Source organism: Bombina bombina, chromosome 1 (genome assembly GCF_027579735.1).
Source record: "Bombina bombina isolate aBomBom1 chromosome 1, aBomBom1.pri, whole genome shotgun sequence".
Lineage (NCBI taxonomy): Eukaryota > Metazoa > Chordata > Amphibia > Anura > Bombinatoridae > Bombina > Bombina bombina.
The window spans coordinates 1,126,078,057-1,126,093,632 of NC_069499.1; the positions used below are offsets into that span (position 1 = coordinate 1,126,078,057).

The 15,576-nt window shown below is 36.9% G+C and overlaps 1 protein-coding gene across 1 annotated transcript in view; it reads left to right on the forward strand.

Annotated features, from left to right (window-relative positions):
- The window catches only part of RARA (retinoic acid receptor alpha), a 309,687-nt gene that overhangs the window by 19,758 nt on the left and 274,353 nt on the right, over positions 1–15,576 (forward strand). Inside the window, exon 2 of the mRNA XM_053698369.1 lies at positions 14,125–14,629. Within this exon, the coding sequence (XP_053554344.1) occupies positions 14,398–14,629 (232 nt within the window). The 5' untranslated portion in view covers positions 14,125–14,397. The remainder of the gene's footprint in view (positions 1–14,124; positions 14,630–15,576) is intronic.

The window sequence follows — 15,576 nt, forward strand, 5'->3', positions numbered from 1 at the left end:
TGGTTCACCTTGCTCTTTTTTTATTTCCAGGAAATTGTAGTAAACTCTCAAATGTGAGGTATCGTTAATGGTTACCCTTAGATTGCCAGTGTATGTGAAAAAAATAAAATAAAAAATAAATATATATACATACACACACATACACACTAACATATATATATATATATATATATATATATACACATACTCCAATTCTTATAACATTTTTGATATGTGCACATTCAAACTGCGTAAGTGTAAATTTAAGGAAGTACTGTAATATGTGTGTCTCCCCGTGCGTAATAGTGACAGGAAGTGGCAATTGCGCTGGGCACAGCTGGTAGTCACGCCAGGAAGTATGAGGTCAGGCAATGAGGAGGGGGAAGCACTGGGTGTCTGACTTGGGTTGATGGGGGGGGGGGGTGGACGGTACAACGGAAACTGAGAGACCAGAGAAAGGGAGTGGAGGAAGTGAGAGCGTCTCATGAGTGGTTAGAAAGCAAATACAGGCCATATAGATAATATATAATGAAAGGCTTATACCATCTTTTTCTCATTCTCATTTTGCATTATTCTCCCACTTAACTTCCCTGCCTTTTCACTGAGTTATTTTCTTCTTATAGTCAGTCCTTTCACATTGTTACAATCCCCTTTTGCTTTCTGATTTACTTGTTTAGATTTTTATTCTATGAAACTTTACTCATGAAAATGAGATTTGCTTCTCCTAACTTAAGTGAATAGACTTCAAAGAGAACTAGGAATTTTAGAGATTTTTTTTCTTTTCTTATAAAACATATATTCTTGGTAAATCTAGACCTCTCTCTTTCACATTGCTCTCCCTTTCTCTCACCCTCCCTGTTCCATGGCTCTCTAGAGGGGAAGGAACACTGACTTCCTGGAGAGAATTTCTAGGCCAAACATCTGAAAACACGAAGATTGAAAGAAACTGGGAGGAGAGAAAAAAGTAACTGCTTTCTAAGGCCAGCAGAGTTCATTTGATAGCAAAACTAATCCCCCAAAGCTGGAGAGGTTTTAAAAAAAACTATTACAACTTTATTTTGTTAGTGCAGTATATCTGCTTACCAGGATTTAAATAGATTAGGAGTTAATACACACCGTACTTTTGAGCATGAATGGCTATATATGTATGCTGGGTATTTTGACACAGAGCTAAATCTTTGCATTTTCATTTCAGCTGGAAGGGTGAAAAACTTGATCGCTCATTATCAAATGGTTATGTAAATCTATTTTCAGTGTTAAACATGACTCTTCAAGCTCAGCTTTATTTGGATACATGAACTATCCCACATTTATCTTCTATATAATTTATCTATTAAAATATTTGTTAAAGATTATATAGAGTCTATGCACCTACATATTGAATACATGCATCAAAGCTTGACAATTCTGGGAACAAGGCATCCATGCATGGCTCATAAAATACAAGATGGTATAGAGGGGCCACAATAGATACAATACTTATAAATGACTTTAATTACCAATATATAAAACAAATAAAAATACCAATTAAGTCTACAAATAAAAAATAACTCACCAAATGGTGGTCCGAATGATGGTTAATAGACTAACAAGGCAGCTCTCCTAATAGTGGTTGGCATCTTACTATGAAACACAATCTGCAATCAGACAAAACAAGAAGGTGCCTCATAGGGTAGTAATGTAATTCTATGTGGAAGGGGCAGAAAACGATATACACTACCGCCGCTCATACAGGGATTTAAAAATTTGGGTGCAAATGGATACAACATGGCACATTTGGTAATGTGGAATGCCAACTGCCAATACCGCAGCAGCCCCCAGACAGAACATGCTGTGATCTGAGATGCTATCGCAGAAAATGCAGCATGTCTACAGAAAAAACTGGACACGTGCAAGACCTGCAAGTGCATTTGCTTTGCAGTACTGCTTCACATTAGGCTGTTCTCTTCAAACAGCACTGTGCTCTGGCTGCTCTAAGGTTTCCTAAACACAGTCAAGCAAAAGCGAAGCAGTGTTTGAAGAGAAAAGTCAAATACAGAGCAGCGCTACAAAGTGGCAGCACATTTATTGATGACTGGCTTTGCCTTTCCCTGCCTGTAAAGCTGAGACATGCTTGTGAGCAATGCACAGGTATTACTACAAAATTTTTACATTAAAAGGAAACAAATTTATTTAAAGGGACAGTCAACCCAAAATTGGTTCTAAGTGATACATATAAAGTGGCAAACGATAATTATTTACAAATGTAGCCCAATTTTCTACCATATATCGTTTATAAGTAAAAAGACTTACAATTTGCTCCACTGCCGTTTTAAAATGCCCGCCTGCCCCTCCCCTATTTCGTCATCAGCATTGTTATCTGCCTGTGATTGTAGTAACTTTTCTATCCTCCCTATTCCCGTGTTTTGGCGCTTGCGCAATGGGCCGATTTCAGTCAAGGGGAACTTTTGAATACTTGGAGTTCCGGATTCAAAAGTTCCCCTTGACTAAAATCAGCGCATTGCGCATGCGCCTAACACGGGAACGTGATGAATAGAAAAGTTACTACAATCACAGTCAGATGACAACGCTGATGATGAAATAGGGGAGGGGGGAGGCGGGCATTTTAAAATGGCAGTGGAGCAAATCGTAAGTCTTTTTACTTTCAAGCGATATATGGTAGAAAATTGAGCTACATTTGTAGAACCAATTTTGGGTTGATTGTCCCTTTTAAGAGACATTTTAAAAAAACTGTCTTTTTTTTTTTTGTCTGCAGCAAATTTGCAATGTATTTTTAAACTGCTGCAATATATTCTAAAATTTTAAAATGTCTTTGACTGCAGATGAGCTGGTGCTTTTAGTAACTTGTAACTGCCTAATTTTGAAATTTAATTTTATTTCAAAATGACATGCAGAAAAATTATTAAAAAAATTGAGAAAGTGGAAAAAAAAAGTTCTGCCGCTGCGCTCATCAGTAGACTCCAAGAGGAAACAAAATTAGCCGTTGTCCAAATAGGATACAGAACACCACTGGACTCTGGAGCAGGGGAAACACATTCTATGGAGTGATGAATGTTTCACTATGGCAATATGATGGAAGAATATTGGTGTGGCAAATACCAGGAGAACAGTGCCTACCGGGACACACAGTGCCTACTTTAAGGTTTGGTGGATGCAGGATAATGGTCTGGGGCTATTTGTGCTAAGCCCCCTTAATTCGAGTGAATGGTCATTTTAATACTACAGTACAAAGAAATTTTTGACAATTGGGTGCTTCCATCTGTGTTGCTTAGTTTGGGGAAGGTCCTATCCTGTTTCAGCATGTTTGTCCCTTGTGCACAAAGCGAGGTCCATGGAGACCTGGTTTGACAAGTTTGGTGTGGAGGAACTCGAGTGGCCTGTGCAGAGCCCTGACCTTAACCTCATTGAACACCTCTTTGGGATGAGTTGGAACACCGATTGGGAGCCATTGGTGTGGAGTAACCCGAATGGTCTGCACAGTGCCCTGACGACAACCTCATTGGGATGATTTGGAACACCAGTTACGAGCCAGACCTTTTGCAGAATGAGCACAAATTCCCACATACTCCAAAATCTTGCGGAAAGGCTTCCCATAATAGTAGTGTCTGTTCTGTATCTGCAAAGGGAGCGTCAATTCCATATTAAAGGGATATTCCAGCAAATATTTAAATTAATATGGATGTATTTCAGTTGTGAATAGAAGCATTTGTGTAATATACATGTATTGGCAAAAATGCCTCTAATACAAGGTATAGCTGTTTCAAACGTGTATTTTAGTATGCACCGTGCATCGGTTAATTGCTGATATAATACAAGCCCCCACTGGGTCTCTGAGCAACTGCAGTATTTAAATTTCTGGTGCACTGAGAATATCTAGCTATGCTTCACATGCACGTGCAGAGACAGTTATATCTTTTACTAGAAGCTTTTTTGCCAATACATATATATTGCACATATGTTTCTGTTCAAAGATGTAATTTGTCTATGTGCATTTCAATTTTGACCAGAATGTCCCTTTTTAATGTTTAGGTGTTATGGAGTGTTCAACAAGCTCATATAGGTGTTATGGTCAGACACTTTTGGTCACATTTTTATAATGTGATTTTTTTTCTCTCCTTTACAAAGCGCAAGGTATAGACAATAATATAATTTTCTTAGGCTGGACAAGTAAATGCGTTTGCTCTAGCGCAATTGAATTTAACGTGCGTCGGGTTAGCGTGACTTCAGAGCTCTGGTTAACTGTTACGCTCAAATAAAAAGTTGCACAAAATACATTAAAAAGTACAGTTACACTCCTAATAACACCATATAATACAAAGTATTTTAAAAAATTTGCATTAAAAAGTTATAAGGGCTCAAAGATCTGATGTCTCAGATGTAGAAAAAAAAAAGAATGCATAGCGATACATACATATTTACGTCTAAATATATATATATATATATATGTGTGTGTGTGTTTTTATATTTATACTATATGTGTGTATGTATGTGTGTGTATGTGTATATATATATATATATATATATATATACAGGGAGTGCAGAATTATTAGGTAAATGAGTATTTTGACCACATCATCCTCTTTATGCATGTTGTCTTACTCCAAGCTGTATAGGCTCGAAAGCCTACTACCAATTAAGCATATTAGGTGATGTGCATCTCTGTAATGAGAAGGGGTGTGGTCTAATGACATCAACACCCTATATCAGGTGTGCATAATTATTAGGCAACTTCCTTTCCTTTGGCAAAATGGGTCAAAAGAAGGACTTGACAGGCTCAGAAAAGTCAAAAATAGTGAGATATCTTGCAGAGGAATGCAGCACTCTTAAAATTGCAAAGCTTCTGAAGCGTGATCATCGAACAATCAAGCGTTTCATTCAAAATAGTCAACAGGGTCGCAAGAAGCGTGTGGAAAAACCAAGGTGCAAAATAACTGCCCATGAACTGAGAAAAGTCAAGCGTGCAGCTGCCAAGATGCCACTTGCCACCAGTTTGGCCATATATCAGAGCTGCAACATCACTGGAGTGCCCAAAAGCACAAGGTGTGCAATACTCAGAGACATGGCCAAGGTAAGAAAGGCTGAAAGACGACTACCACTGAACAAGACACACAAGCTGAAACGTCAAGACTGGGCCAAGAAATATCTCAAGACTGATTTTTCTAAGGTTTTATGGACTGATGAAATGAGAGTGAGTCTTGATGGGCCAGATGGATGGGCCCGTGGCTGGATTGGTAAAGGGCAGTGAGCTCCAGTCCGACTCAGATGCCAGCAAGGTGGAGGTGGAGTACTGGTTTGGGCTGGTATCATCAAAGATGAGCTTGTGGGGCCTTTTCGGGTTGAGGATGGAGTCAAGCTCAACTCCCAGTCCTACTGCCAGTTTCTGGAAGACACCTTCTTCAAGCAGTGGTACAGGAAGAAGTCTGCATCCTTCAAGAAAAACATGATTTTCATGCAGGACAATGCTCCATCACACGCGTCCAAGTACTCCACAGCGTGGCTGGCAAGAAAGGGTATAAAAGAAGAAAATCTAATGACATGGCCTCCTTGTTCACCTGATCTGAACCCCATTGACAACCTGTGGTCCATCATCAAATGTGAGATTTACAAGGAGGGAAAACAGTACACCTCTCTGAACAGTGTCTGGGAGGCTGTGGTTGCTGCTGCACGCAATGTTGATGGTGAACAGATCAAAACACTGACAGAATCCATGGATGGCAGGCTTTTGAGTGTCCTTGCAAAGAAAGGTGGCTATATTGGTCACTGATTTGTTTTTGTTTTGTTTTTGAATGTGAGAAATGTATATTTGTGAATGTTGAGATGTTATATTGGTTTCACTGGTAAAAATAAATAATTGAAATGGGTATATATTTGTTTTTTGTTAAGTTGCCTAATAATTATGCACAGTAATAGTCACCTGCACACACAGATATCCCCCTAAAATAGCTATAACTAAAAACAAACTAAAAACTACTTCCAAAACTATTCAGCTTTGATATTAATGAGTTTTTTGGGTTCATTGAGAACATAGTTGTTGTTCAATAATAAAATTAATCCTCAAAAATACAACTTGCCTAATAATTCTGCACTCCCTGTATGTGTGTGTGTGTGTGTGTATATATATATATATATATATGTGTGTGTGTACACAATGTGTGTGTATATATATATATATATATATATATATATATATTCACACACATTTTGTGCAGTATTCATATTTAATAAAGTGCTTAACTGTGTACTGTAAATATTTCACATTCCAATAATCTTCACATAGGGAAATATGTTCTAAGTCATTTATAAATACATATTCCTGTGTATATATAATTTGAAAAGTTACTTTGATTTGTTGGCCCCTTGTATAATGTAACAGCCATCAGCCAATCACTGACTCATATATGCACACCATGTGTACTTTTGTACATGCTTAATAGGAGTTGATGCCTCAGGAAGTAGGCCTACAAAGACTACAATTTACTTCCATTATCAAATTGTGCAAAGTCTCTTAAAACCGTATGCTCTTTCTGAATTATATATTAAGGGGACATAAAACCCACATTTTTTTCTTTCATGGTTCAGCATACAACTGTTAATAACTTTCAAACTTCTATTATCATTTTGCTTCATTCTCTTGGTATCCTTTGGTGAAGGAGCAGCAATGCACTACTGTGAACTAGCTGGACTCATCGGTAAACCAATGCCAACATACATATATGTGCAGCCACCAATCAGCAGCTAGCTCCAAGCCCATGAGCCTACATAGGTATGCTTTTAAACTAAGGATATCAAAGAAATAAAGGGACTTGAAACACAACATTTCTTTCATGATTCAGATAGAGAATACAATTTAAAAAAAAAAAAATGTTTCCAATTTACTTCTATTACCAAATTTGCTTTGTCCTCTTGTTATTCTTTGTTGAAAAGATACCTAGGTAGGTAGTGTGCACTTGTCTGGAACACTACATGACAGGAAATAGTGCTGCCATCTAGTGCTCTTGCTAATGTATAACATTGTTGCAAAAATAATTCCATATAGTACTGCAAACATGTGCACAGTACTGAACTTGCCTTCCTGCTTTTCAGCAAAGGATACAGAGAAAACAATGACAGTTTGATAATTGATGTATATTGGAAAGCTGTTTAAATGTATGCTCTATCTAAACCATGAAAGAAAAATGTGGGCGTTTAATACACCGTGGATTGTATGTGAATACATCAAAGCAAAGTAAACTGTAGCTATGGTTTCACAACACACATTTGCCTGGTTTTATATTATTGGCTGCAAGGTTATAACATTTGTGAGGGTTTTACAGCAACCTGTTGACATTTTTCAGGGAGAACAAATTGCATTTAGACATTTTACGACCCCCTTTTAGTGGGGTTCCCAAGGTTTTAGTACAAAAGAAAAACCGCGCAGGATTAGTGCAAGGTAACGATGCTACATCTAAGGCTCACGCTAAACTTAGGTACTGGGTGTAAATTGTGCCATCTTTACTTTCAGTACCACTCTGTTTCCAGCAAGATAAGAAGAGTTTTTCTATTTACCCTCAGAACCACGATCCCAGATAACAACACCATTGAGTTATTATTAAGCCTATCCCTACCCTAGTAAAAGTTATTACTGCTTTTCACGGCATGTACATATGCTGTGAGGGCCCGTGCACCAGCATTCCTTCTCTGAGAGTTAGCAGTGGCTTTTATGACACAAATAAAGTATTCACAGCCACAATACACACCACCACAAGCTTTCTGAGCTTGAATACTGATGCATGGCCCTCACAGCATATCTGCGTATGCCACTGAAAAACACAGAAATAGCTTTTACTAGAAGCATATGTGCTAATGGAAGTATATTGAAAACTGAAATGCACCCATGTACCTTTCAATTTTGACCTTTCTATCCCTTTAATCTGTAAGATTGTTTCTTTTAAAACCCCATTTACAGATTGTATTTAGCATGCTTATTACTCCTCACATCTCATCTTAACCTAACCCTCCACCACATTAACCTTAGATGCACCTACCTGCTCTTCTGGCACTCACTATTTCTTTACAAATAAAAGCTAATAATAAATAATAATACAAAAAAAAATGACTTGTCAGATTAGAGAATATTATGAGAGCTTCGAGAGAACTTCTGGTCATACTTTAAAAGATACCCCAAAACATACAAAGTATGATCATACTTCTATATACCATCACATATAAACACAGTGCTATATACCATCACGTATAAACACAGTGCTATATACCATCACGTATAAACACAGTGCTATATACCATCACGTATAAACACAGTGCTATATACCATCACGTATAAACACAGTGCTATATACCATCACGTATAAACACAGTGCTATATACCATCACGTATAAACACAGTGCTATATACCATCACGTATAAACACAGTGCTATATACCATCACGTATAAACACAGTGCTATATACCATCACGTATAAACACAGTGCTATATACCATCACGTATAAACACAGTGCTATAAACCATCACGTATAAACACAGTGCTATATACCATCACATATAAACACAGTGCTATATACCATCACGTATAAACACAGTGCTATATACCATCATGTATAAACACAGTGCTATATACCATCACGTATAAACACAGTGCTATATACCATCACGTATAAACACAGTGCTATATACCATCACGTATAATAAACACAGTGCTATATACCATCACGTATAAATACAGTGCTATATATACCATCATGTATAAACACAGTGCTATATATACTATCATGTATAAACACAGTGCTATATACCATCACGTATAATAAACACAGTGCTATATACCATCACGTATAAACACAGTGCTATATACCATCACGTATAAACACAGTGCTATATACCATCACGTATAAACACAGTGCTATATACCATCACGTATAAACACAGTGCTATATACCATCACGTATAAACACAGTGCTATATACCATCACGTATAAACACAGTGCTATATACCATCACGTATAAACACAGTGCTATATACCATCACGTATAAACACAGTGCTATATACCATCACGTATAATAAACACAGTGCTATATACCATCATGTATAAATACAGTGCTATATATACCATCATGTATAAACACAGTGCTATATATACCATCATGTATAAACACAGTGCTATATATACCATCATGTATAAACACAGTGCTATATACCATCACGTATAATAAACACAGTGCTATATACCATCACGTATAAACACAGTGCTATATACCATCACGTATAAACACAGTGCTATATACCATCACGTATAAACACAGTGCTATATACCATCACGTATAATAAACACAGTGCTATATACCATCATGTATAAATACAGTGCTATATATACCATCATGTATAAATACAGTGCTATATATACCATCATGTATAAACACAGTGCTATATATACCATCATGTATAAACACAGTGCTATATACCATCACGTATAAACACAGTGCTATATACCATCATGTATAAATACAGTGCTATATATACCATCATGTATAAATACAGTGCTATATATACCATCATGTATAAACACAGTGCTATATATACCATCATGTATAAACACAGTGCTATATACCATCACGTATAAACACAGTGCTATATACCATCACGTATAAACACAGTGCTATATACCATCACGTATAATAAACACAGTGCTATATACCATCACGTATAAATACAGTGCTATATATACCATCATGTATAAACACAGTGCTATATATACTATCATGTATAAACACAGTGCTATATACCATCACGTATAATAAACACAGTGCTATATACCATCACGTATAATAAACACAGTGCTATATACCATCACGTATAAACACAGTGCTATATACCATCACGTATAAACACAGTGCTATATACCATCACGTATAAACACAGTGCTATATACCATCACGTATAAACACAGTGCTATATACCATCACGTATAAACACAGTGCTATATACCATCACGTATAAACACAGTGCTATATACCATCACGTATAAACACAGTGCTATATACCATCACGTATAATAAACACAGTGCTATATACCATCATGTATAAATACAGTGCTATATATACCATCATGTATAAACACAGTGCTATATATACCATCATGTATAAACACAGTGCTATATACCATCACGTATAATAAACACAGTGCTATATACCATCACGTATAAACACAGTGCTATATACCATCACGTATAAACACAGTGCTATATACCATCACGTATAAACACAGTGCTATATACCATCACGTATAATAAACACAGTGCTATATACCATCATGTATAAATACAGTGCTATATATACCATCATGTATAAATACAGTGCTATATATACCATCATGTATAAACACAGTGCTATATATACCATCATGTATAAACACAGTGCTATATACCATCACGTATAATAAACACAGTGCTATATACCATCATGTATAAATACAGTGCTATATATACCATCATGTATAAACACAGTGCTATATATACCATCACGTATAAACACAGTGCTATATATACCATCACGTATAAACACAGTGCTATATACCATCACGTATAAACACAGTGCTATATACCATCACGTATAAACACAGTGCTATATACCATCACGTATAATAAACACAGTGCGATATACCATCACGTGTAAACACAATGCTATATACCATCACGTATAAACACAGTGCAAGGTCTCAAAGTATTAACCCTTTAAGGACACAGCTTTCAGTTTGCTCAATTGTTTTATGACGGAAAAATTCCGTCATATGTCCTTAAGAGGTTAATATTTAATTCCACACAACTGATATTTCTATATTAGATTTAAAGCACATTTAAAAAGCTTTTTCTTTGTATTTTATGCAAAAATGTCAATATGTTTTAATTATTTTCTTTCATATGTACAGTTACACATTTTTTTTTCTTCTTCACAGAAGCAAAGTGTCCCTTTTAAAATAGTAAATCCAAAGTCTTTGGGGAAAAGTTGCTAAACCCTCATATTATTGAGTACGGTATTTTACTGTATTCATCTCTCATTCACCTACATTATTGTAAGAAACAGCCCTTATGCCCTGATTCTCTAAAGCTCTTTGGTCTTGCGGGATTATCTAAGAAGTATTGTCAGCACTGTGAGGTCCCTCAAATACTTATAGAAATGCAAGTTTGCTATGCCGGTCTCTAAGTGTGAAGAAGACACACTTTCATTACAATATAATATAATAAATTTTGTGTAATATCTGTCTTTTTTTGACCATAGACAGATAGTGAGACACAGAGATGTGAATATGCACAATTTGCATTTATAGGGCTCCATGTACAAAGCAGCGAAAGCTGCTCCGGAGCCTTTGCGGGGCAGGTTCGCATATGCGAGCCTGCTTCCCGCAATGTAAGAAGCAGCGGTCATTAGACCGCTGCTTCCTACACCCTACGCCACCTCTTAGGTGGCGAAGCAAAATCACCGAGAGCGAGCGAGCGAGCTCTCGGTGATTGACAGCCCCTTCAGTCGCGTGATTGGTCGCGCGACTGAAGGGGCGGGCATTACACACTCCGCTGAGTGTGTAATGATACATACGGGCAAGCGGATCAATAGATCCGCTGCCCGTGTGTAGCGGAGGCGGGCGGACAGCTTCGCGAGTTAAGAAGCTGTCCGCCCGCCTCTTAGTACATGGAGCCCTTAGAATCCACTAAGGGATCTTGTAGTACTGACAGATTTTTTTATTAGATAAAACACACATAAGGGGTAAACTTGAGAATCTACCCCTTCTCTCTGCCTCTTTCTTTTTTGTCATGTCTTTATATAGCATGTTCTCATATCACTCCTTTTAATTTAAATCAACTTTACTGGCATAACATTATGTATTACTGGTAGCAAACACAGTGTCTTTTACAATAGGATTATAGAATAACCCTTTTATCTCTTCTTTTTTTCCTTCTCTTGCTCTCTTTTTTTTCAGTCTTCTCTCTCGCTCTTGTGCTCTCTCGCTTTCATCCTGTCTCCTTATCTCTCTTTTCCTCTTCTGTTTGACCCATCCCCCTCCTCTTTCTCAACCCTGTGCAGATTTCAAAGAGCCCCATCTTTCTTGGGTGGCTCATTAGCCTGATATAATTGAAGTGTAAGGACAGATCTTTTCTCACGACATTTTGAGATTTACGATCCTGAGGGCACTGGATAGAAAACACCCACAAATCCCCCATCTTGGCTTGCAATCATTGTGATAGATACTAAACATATTGCACTGTGGGCATTGTCCGTGAGTACACAGGGAGAGACAGGCGGTAGAGCTGATTGAAAAGAGAGTGTACTGGAGAGAGCTGATGGTTGTGGTGAGGCAACACAAGAAGGATATAGCAGTTATATTGCAAAATCAAAGAAGGAGATTTTAACAGAGGAACATCTTAGTGAGAAGTGAGGAGGGAAGTGTTCTTGGGAGGAGAGATGAATATTCAGGGGAGGAGAGTTGATGTATTTTACTAGAATGGTAGATATAGTGCATTCTAGAAATGTTCTTTTTCATTAAAGCAATGTTGAAATGTAGTTGTGTTTTTCTTTCTTTCTTTCTTTCTTTATTTGAGAAATGCATGTTCATATCTCGAATTAACTATTGTTTTGATTTGTATTTGTCTTTTTGTCAATATAAAGGCAGGTGCGTGATCGTTATAGACTGACACTGTCACCGTCTGTAACGATCATCTGCTGGTACCGGCGGGAAGTGTGGGAGGTGGGTAGGCGGACCAGTAGCAGAGGTGGAGGGATAGTGAGGGAGTGAGAGGGACCCTACCTAAAGAAAAAAAGTTTTTGAAGAGGGAGGGATGGGCACTGCACCACAGAAAAGGGGTAAAATAGGTTTTGGGTCACCCTCCATAATAATTGTGTTGGGGGATACCAATAAACTACCGGAAAAAAAAAATATATATATACAAAAAAAAAATTGTACTGACAGACAGCCCCCAATACCAAAGATGGCTGCCTCTACTGGGAGGTGGAAGTGTTTGGGAGGGATCAGGGAGATGGAATAAAAAGAGATGGAATAAAAATAATAAACAAAACCCTAAACTGCATACTGGCAGACTGTCTGCCAGTACCTAAGATGGTAGGGAGACTATGGGTGTTGGAGTAAGAGAGTTGTTTTTGAGGGTATCATGGAGGTGGGAGGGGTCAGGTAGTATAGTAATACCTACATTAATATAGTATTTCCCATACCAGCTAATTAAGCCCTTCACTGCCAGGAATTTCAGAACTGTGGTGCACAGCTGACCTTCTAATTACCAAACACCAATGGCAAAGCAGCAAAGCCATGCATGTCTGCTATTTCCGGATAAAGTGGATCCCAGAGAAGCTTTTTACAATCATTTGTGTTATGATTGCACAAGCGGTATGTAAATAATTTCAATGAGAAACACAAAGTTTGTGAAAAAGTTAACTAATTTGGTGGGAAAATGGTGGCATGAAATATACCGTAATTGGCCTAGATCAATACCTTGGGTTGTCTACTTAAAAAATAATAAATAAATAAATAATAAAAAAAATATATAGTTTTGATAGGTAAATATAACAAAAACAAGGCTATATTTCTGTTTAAATGGAGTGATAGCAACATATGCTAAAATTTCTTTGGTATTTAGGGCGTTTTTCTCCTGGTAGCGAAGTGTTAATTAACATTTTTCATGTAAAACTATTTTTAACAGGTTTAGCACCAACTATTTTATATGTTTGGAAAGGCATTTTGGCTGCATCTAAATTTTGATACACCTATTAAAGAGACATTATTTTCAAATGTTTTCTTTAATTAATCTAAAAGAGCACATTTTAATATGTCAGTTTAAAAACAAAACACATATTCCTGTCCTTTTTAAAAAAAAAAATAAAAAAAAAAATATCAACACTTTCTTGGTGTGTCCATTTTCACCAATAGGTTTTGACAGCTGTCCTTGTCAGCCAGTGGGGATTAGTAGGATATACAAAATCAATACTGCAGTGGTAATTTCATTTTAAATTTAAGTGTGTGTAAAGTATAGGCTGCTCTTCATATGTGTGATGGAAAAACAAATGAGTGCATTTTGACTTTACTAGTTCTTCTTTAGTATATCAATTGTTTTTTATTAATTTTTTTTTTTAAATTATTTTTACAGTGATGTTTTGAATATCCTTATGTGACCCTTCGCTGTGACCCTCTTGTCATCTGAGAATTTCATGGTTATCGAAAACCACAACTTTTCCAGCACAGGGCACCTATTCTTCTCATTCATAGTTTTAGCAGAGCCTGTAAGTACAAAGCTGCAATTTTAAAGCCATCGCAACCCCTGGGATCTTCACTGAATATTCTGCATGACTGGATTGGATATTTTGATTTGTGGATTTAGGGGCTTTTGATTTTGGGGGGTGAATCCCCCCACGTGATATTTATGAATGGGTATTCAAGAGGTCTAAGCCAACCCAGCAGGCTGGACATCCCTGCAATGACTAGTAACGATAGCCCCTGCCCGGCTTCTGGGCCCGGACATATGAATGGGTATCCTGTGCCTCACTATGCCTTCTTCTTTCCTCACATGCTTGGTGGTATGTCTCCACCAGGAGGGATGCCAGGAGTACAACACCAGCTTCCCCTTAGTGGATACAGCACACCGTCTCCTGCAAGTGAGTACCACCTCCGACATCAGGAGTGTCATTCCTTGCAAGTGCAATGATTGTGATTATTTTGTATGTCTTCTGCTTATAAATTATAAACAAAGCAATCATTCTATTTCAAGATTATTGTTATTTACTAGCACCATTTTTTGGTAAAATAAGTTTGTAAATTGTTCCTTATTCATTATATGCTTTTATTAGAATTGTCTACCATATTGATGCAGCACAGAGAGCTGCCTATCTTATTTTATTTTACTACAGAATATTTTTAATCATTGTTATGGATCATTTTTCTTTACTGGGTTTTACAGTTGTGTGCAAAATTATATATTCATAAAGGGACATTAAAGACATTTTTTGTATATATGCATAAAACGACTGCATAAAGAAGAAATGTCTTTAAAGCATTTTTAACTGCCATTTTCTTAATACGATTTATTGCTTTCCAGTCCACGGAAACACTCCTTGAAAAGCCTCTTGAGCTTTGGTTTGGCCAGTTAGGAGACCAATATAATTGAACTCCTGTATTGATTAAGCAATCACTGTGTTTAATGTTTTAGGGTCAGAATTCCAGATTTCTGAAATTTCTAATCCAGCTTTTCTAGGGCAGGAGAAAACACATTTTGAGAGCTAAATTGTAAGAAAACCAGACAAGATAAATATTGTACACTACTACTAAGTTTTTGTTTACCAGACATAGTTCAACGTTTTATAGGGAATTCATAATTAATCTTAATGTCCCTTAAAGCATTGTGTCTGTGAATTGAAAACTTTTTGGCTTCCTGAGTATTATTGTCAGTTGTCTCCTTTCTTCCTGATTGTAACTACTATATGTTAAGCAATGTTTCCTAAGGAATTCTTCCGATTTCCCGAGTACTACTGCTCTCATACTGTATATATTTTGTTCCCATATCTACTATTTATAATCTGTATTCATGTATTTGTCTTTGGAGTCG